Below are 6,171 nucleotides of genomic sequence, written 5' to 3'. Positions count from 1 at the left end.
CCAGACTGCTTGGAAAACAAATGTGAGCTCCTCAAGCCCTTCGGGAGAATGCTTGCCATCTGTAGCGGCTGCTGCCCCAAGCAGTGGCCCTAGAGTACAGGGAACTAGGACACCATCAAAACGTGGAACCATGGAAGGCCATCGTGGCAAGGCCTCCACATTTCTGAGGTGACGGGAGGTGAGAGACAGCAGCCCTAGTGGGGAGGTTCTGGGAAGGGAGCTTCCATGATTATGGATGGGGACAGGTTGGAGTGATTAAGGCCTGGCATAGACTTGGAACTGTACAGTTGGAAGGGACCCCCCAAGAGTCATCTAGTCCAACCCCTACAAGGCAGGACTCGCTGCTAAAGAACATATGGCATTTTCACAAAGTTGACTCCCTCACAGTTGTCTTTAGGTTAGAGGGTTAGGTAGAGAGTCGGGGTTAAGGGTCAAAAGATTAATGTTTGGGGCTTATGATTAGGTGCTAGATTTGGACTTTCAGTTATTTCTAGGCTATTATTTCTAGGAAGCCACCCAGATTGGCTGGGGCAACCCAGTCAGATGCATGGGGAATGAATGAATGAATTTATTTATTTATACATACATACATATACACATACTTATGGTGGCATATCTTTCCATTCACTGCTGCCATCTGGTGGCGTAATTGTGTGCCTGCAGCCTCTTTCTCCCCATTGCTGCCATCTGGTGGCATAATTGTGTAGCTGCAGCCCCTCTCTACCCAACTGCTGCCCTCTGGTGGCATAGTAGTGTGCCTGCAAGCCTATTGCCAGTGTGGCTCCACCTGTCATTGGCTCTGGCTCCACCTATCATTGGCATCTCTGTCTTTTGCCTTATCAGTCTCAATGGGCGCCAGCTGCTATTGAGCCCTGCTGAATCCAGGGTTGCTAAGTTTGTCTCTTAGCCACTGAGCTGCACACAAACACTTTGATCCTCTGTGTGATATACTCAGAAATGATCTGAAAGAACTATATAGAGCTGGCACTCTATTGCAACAGAGATATGAAACTCCTTAAGTGAATTTCATTCCTCCAGCTGACTGTGGTGAGGAAGGAATTGGGGTGTGTGGGTGAAATATATTGTGTGTCCACAGAGGAGACGGAGAGTGTCCCTGTGTGGTCCAACTGAATAGCTCAAGTCATGTGAAGTTGTGCGCTTCATGCAAGCATCCCTCTATAATGTTGCTGCTCTCTGTAGTTGTGGCAAAAGGGGCATGAATTGCACAGAGGTCTCTGTGGGTGACCAATGCATGGAATCGGTGGTACTCTTTGCATGGGCAACTTCCACCATGGTTATCTCAGTGGCAAAGCTGACAGGACTGCTCTGCTGAACAGACAGTCTTTAGTAACTTTGCCATGATAAAGTTGAGTCCGTGCTATACCAATCAGTGTTTTATTACAAGGCTCCCATTAATTCAGTGTTGCTCGCCTGGTCTTTTCCCTCTAGGCCGACCACGGTCTTCTTGGCCAACAGTTGCCTCAAGGGCAGAGGAGGAGGAGGAGGACGATGACAACAATGACAACAACGACAAAACCATACTGTCCAAGGAGCAGATCGAGGACCTCAAAAGGGCCTTTGAGAAAGGGAGTTTTTCTGACCTATCCGAGAGGCTCCAAGACGCCCTTCACCTCCTGGAGAACATCTGCCTGGATGTGGGTGTCGCTGGTGAACCTGGAGCAGGCAAGTCCACCTTCATCAACACCTTCCGGGATCTGCACGAGGAGGATGAGGGTGCTGCTCCTACCGGTGGGGCGGGCGCCAGTAAGGACCCTGTGGCCTATTCACACCCCAAGTACGCCAACGTGGTTCTGTGGGACCTGCCAAGCATCAGTGCTCCTGGTTTCAGCGTGAGAACTTACCTGGAGGAGATCAAAGTCTCCCGCTATGACTGCTTCATCATCCTTGCCTCTCAGCGCTTCACCTCTGCCCACGCCAAACTGTCTCGTCATATCAAGAAAGCTGGCAAGGACGTTTACTTTGTCCTCTCCAAGGTGGATGCGGAGCTGGAAGCTGCCCGCCAGAGCCAACCGTCTGGCTTCAGCGAAGTGGTGGCCCTGCAGAAGATCCGAGAAGCCTGTGTGCAAGACCTCCAGGCCGAGCGAGTGAAAGCCCCCAAGGTATTCCTGATCTCCAGCGTTGTGGCCAGCAAGTACGACTTCCCCCTCCTTGGGGAGAGCCTCAGCGAGACCCAGGGTGTGCAGAAGAGCCACTCCTTCATCTTAGCCACTCCCAACATCTCCCACCGCATCCTGGAGAAGAAGAAGGCCGCCATGGTTGAGCACATGTGGCTGGTCTCGGCAATAGCCTGCGGCCAACAGACTGTGCCCATCCCGGCACTTTCGATCGCATGCAACGTGGACCTCCTGGCCAAGACCCTGCAGGGCTACTGCGTCAGCTTCGGCTTGGATGATTCCTCCTTAAGGAAAGCAGCTGAGCACACGGGGCAACCTTTGGAGCAGCTCAAAGCCCTGGTCAAGTCACCGCTGGCTGTGGCCATCACCGAGGAGCAAGTGGTGGAGCTGCTGATGGAGGCAGCCAGCAAAGCGCTGAAGCTGCCCAGAGACCTGGTGCCAGTGGCTGAGGTGGGCCCGTCGTTCACCGTGGTGTACAATATGTTGAAGATTTTTGTGGACGAGGCGGCAGCAGATGCCCACCGGGTGCTGCTCAAAGTGTTTATGAGCCACAGGCCTCGAAGTGAGTCAGACCAACATGTTGTGAGCCCTGGAGGCAGCAGAGAGATCTTCTCACCCACGGACACAGAAACATAATGTCTAGAGCAGAGAAAGAAAGCTCATGGCCCAAACACTCAAGTATTCCCTGTTTCTGTGGCTTCTTCTTGCAGAAGGTTCCTCTCCCAGAAGGTTCCTGCTCTTGCTTGAGATGGTTAAAGCAGGAGCGACTCCCTCCCTCTCAGAAACAGACAGAAATACGTTATTATGTCTCAGCCCGAAATGAATAAGGCAACCAGGGCCACATTCACGCCAGACATTTAGAGTACGCTGATACCACTTTAAACCATCATGGCTTCCCCTAAAGAATTCTGGGAGCTGTAGCCTTGGTCAGGGTTCTGAGGTTTTTAGGAGGCCCCTCGTTCCACAGACTGGTGTTTGTTTTGATTCAGAGGTAAAAAGTGGGATTTCCTGTGGAAAGTGGTGGGACAAAACAAATACCCCACTCCTGGCTTGATCCCGTGCCCACACATCACAAACCTGTGCCTAGAAATGGAGGCACAAAATGGAAGTGTGAATTAGCACCCATGCTCCTCCAGCACCTTTTAAAAAGGTGCCACCCAGGAAATTGCAGTGCTTGTTTTCAGAAATTGGGTTTTCTGTTCAAATTACCTATACTGATCCCTTTTTACTCATCAGCCTCTGTTTGGGTGTCTATTTTCCTCTTAAGATGATGAAGTACACAGCCTTCGCCATTATCAATTTTCCAATTCAGAGCAAAGGGGTTGCTAGAAAGTGGTAAGTGGAAAGTGGAAGTGGTAAACATTGGAAATTGGCGGATAGCAAGGAAGAAATAGAATTAAGAACCCCAAAAATTAGAAAGCAGAGGAGAAAAGATATAAATGTAATTAAATTTACAAGGAGTAGAATACATCTCAGGAATTTTAAAAACCTTTTAGAGGACAGCGTTGAGCAAATGATCAGCCCTCCTCCTTGACTGACTTCAAGAAAGAGGTTGGCAGTATTTGTATAACCTTGGTATTTGAAGTTAACCCTCAGTGTGACGGTTAACTTTCTCACCACTTCTTAAACATACAGTGAATGTCAGGCCTCAAACTGTGTACCCCATACTTTAGATACCCCAGAGTCCTTATTCCTCACTCTCTTGGGGGCCCCCCAAAAAAAGTTAAAGGGGGGAAAAACCTGGATGTACATTTCCAAAATATAAGATAAAAAACAAATAAAATAAAACCTACATACAGCAACAGTGTTTTGTGTTGTGTAGGCTCCTATGATGTAAGTAATGGGCCCCACCTGCTAGCCTGCTCCCTAAAATATCACTGGTTTGCTCATTTCTGCATACAGGTTGCCTACATTCTGCATGGCAACATGTGCAAACGTCTTTAGATACCTATTAGGTCCATAAATTACCATACAGCATATATTCAACATAAAAAACAGTGACAATTGGTTGTTGACAAAGGACAGCTGGACATATAAAGGGCCCCATTACCTTCAGTAGCTCAGGGCCTCATCAAACCTAAATCCGGCTCTGAGGTGGACTGCACTGAAACTGGTACCCCTGATGCCACGGCTCTTAAAAATTCATATAGAATAATTCATAGCCCACACTTTTCTTGGTTATCTATAGAATCTGAAGGCGAGGCGGGGGTCGTGTGTGTTAACCACTCCAGATGTTTCAACTGCTAAAATTACTAGCCTCCTTTATAGCTAATGATCTCCAGGTATGGGGAAAACTGGTCAGAACAATAAGCACCCCCTGATCTCTCCTATGACCCTGATCTGCAGTAGTCCTCAATTACACAAGGTGGATAGATTTCTGTTATGTACTGAAGTTCTCACCCTGGGCCAGCAGGGGGATACTGTAGATAGTTATGCAAATTAAGGATCGAAAGTGACGTTCAGTGAATGGATAGTTTTAGAAAGTTGCTACAGTAACGTTGTACTGGAGCTCTATATAAGCAGGCTGACTGGGCCCTTCAGCTCAGTTCTGTTCTGGCCTCTGAATAAACAAGAGCTGTTTGAAGAATTTCAACACTTCATAAATGGGGGACAAGCTAGTTCAGTGGTTCCCAAAGTGGGTAGGACTACCCCCAGGGAAGCTGTGAGATTACTGGGTGGGTGGGGGTGGTGCTAAGAGGCAAGGGGCAGGATGGCCAGCGGGCACTGGAGGCGCAATTGACTCTCAAACTTTGAAAAGTTGGCATCACTGCTTCAAGTCCATCCATTTTGTTGAATTAAATAGCTTTTTGAATAAATGTGCAATAAATTGTTAGTTTTGAACTCTGTTGTGTTATTATCTTGTGGGTACCGCAAACCACTATTTTGAATAATGGTTTATTATACTGTAGGGTGGTTTGGGGGTGCCAGGAGTGAGTTTGTGGAACCAACAGGGCGGTGGTCCAAAAATGGTTTGGGAGCCATTTTGAGCTAATCTCTATTAAATTAATAAAGAGGAAATTCAGTTGAAATTAAATCACACCCCTCAAATCCTTCATTTAATTACTGAACCCAGTGTTGAGTAGCTCTGGCGGCTCAAGCCTTGGGGGTGTCGTTGAGCTGAAAATAATCTAACGGATGTTTAGCTAGCCACTGTTCAATATCAGGGCAAAGTAGGAGGTGTGGATTAAGTTGCCACATCCTAGAAGGATTAAACCAAGGACTCTCACCGTGGTTATGGCAGGAGCCTAGTAAGAGACCATAATGTTATCCATAGCAGAATCACTGATATCTGGAACAAAGTAGACAGAGAAATAGGATTTGGCTCAGCTAGAGGAAATAGAGAAATCCTGTATTAGAGGGTGCTGATGAGACCAGACGTCAGCGCAGGTCCCAGTGAGAGAACAGCTCCTTGTTTCATTCCCTGAGATGCTCTACTTACCGTATTTTTCTGTCTATAAGACGCCCCCATGTATAAGATGCCCCCTATTTTGGGGGACTCCAATTTGGGGACTCCCTACTCTGCACTATCCATGTATAAGTCGAGCCCAGATTTCGAACATTATTTTAGAGTAAAAAAACATACACGGAAAAGTACAGTAGTTTCACGTTTCTATTTCTTTAGATATCAATTCCACAGCTGTCATAGGCCTACTGGTCAGAGAGCTAAAGTTCTACATGTCCATCTTGGCAGGCTCTCAAGCCTCCCATTATTTTTTTAATTTCCCATAAATCCATTAGTTATAACTGAAGTTAGAGGGGATAACCCTGGAGCCAGTTTAGGGGAGCAATTACTCCAAACTTTTAAGTGCAGCCTTTGTTGATGCAAGGGTGAATCATGTACATACGTTTTTCTTTGGTTTAAACCAAAACAATTCCCATAGTATTATGGCTACCATGAAGACAAGTGGACGTGTGGGAGTAACAAACTTATGAGGATAGAAAACGAATATGCCATTCTAAACCCTGATTTGCCTGTTGAGCATTCAGTAACTCACCCGATGGTTTGTGATTTTAAATGATGGTTAGTGCAATGGTG

General features: G+C 47.1%; 1 protein-coding gene across 2 annotated transcripts; it reads left to right on the top strand.

Annotated features, from left to right (window-relative positions):
* Positions 1-2,813, top strand: LOC310666322 (interferon-inducible GTPase 5-like). 2 transcript variants are annotated; one of them, XM_083416969.1, is made up of 2 exons: positions 1-178; positions 1,450-2,813. In XM_083416969.1, exon 2 carries the CDS (start codon positions 2,274-2,276, stop codon positions 2,769-2,771), a length of 498 nt encoding a protein of 165 aa, XP_083273095.1. In that variant the 5' UTR covers positions 1-178; positions 1,450-2,273; the 3' UTR covers positions 2,772-2,813. The 2 variants fall into 2 exon arrangements, with proteins under 2 accessions (XP_083273095.1, XP_083273096.1); XM_083416970.1 differs by having other exon boundaries at positions 3-168.
* The last annotated feature ends 3,358 nt before the right edge of the window (positions 2,814-6,171 follow it).

This window comes from Podarcis tiliguerta (genome assembly GCF_965153285.1).
Source record: "Podarcis tiliguerta genome assembly, chromosome: 16".
Taxonomy (NCBI): Eukaryota; Metazoa; Chordata; class Lepidosauria; order Squamata; family Lacertidae; genus Podarcis; species Podarcis tiliguerta.
The sequence above is the reverse complement of the archived record's forward strand: the minus strand, read 5'-3'. Positions and strand labels throughout refer to the sequence as shown.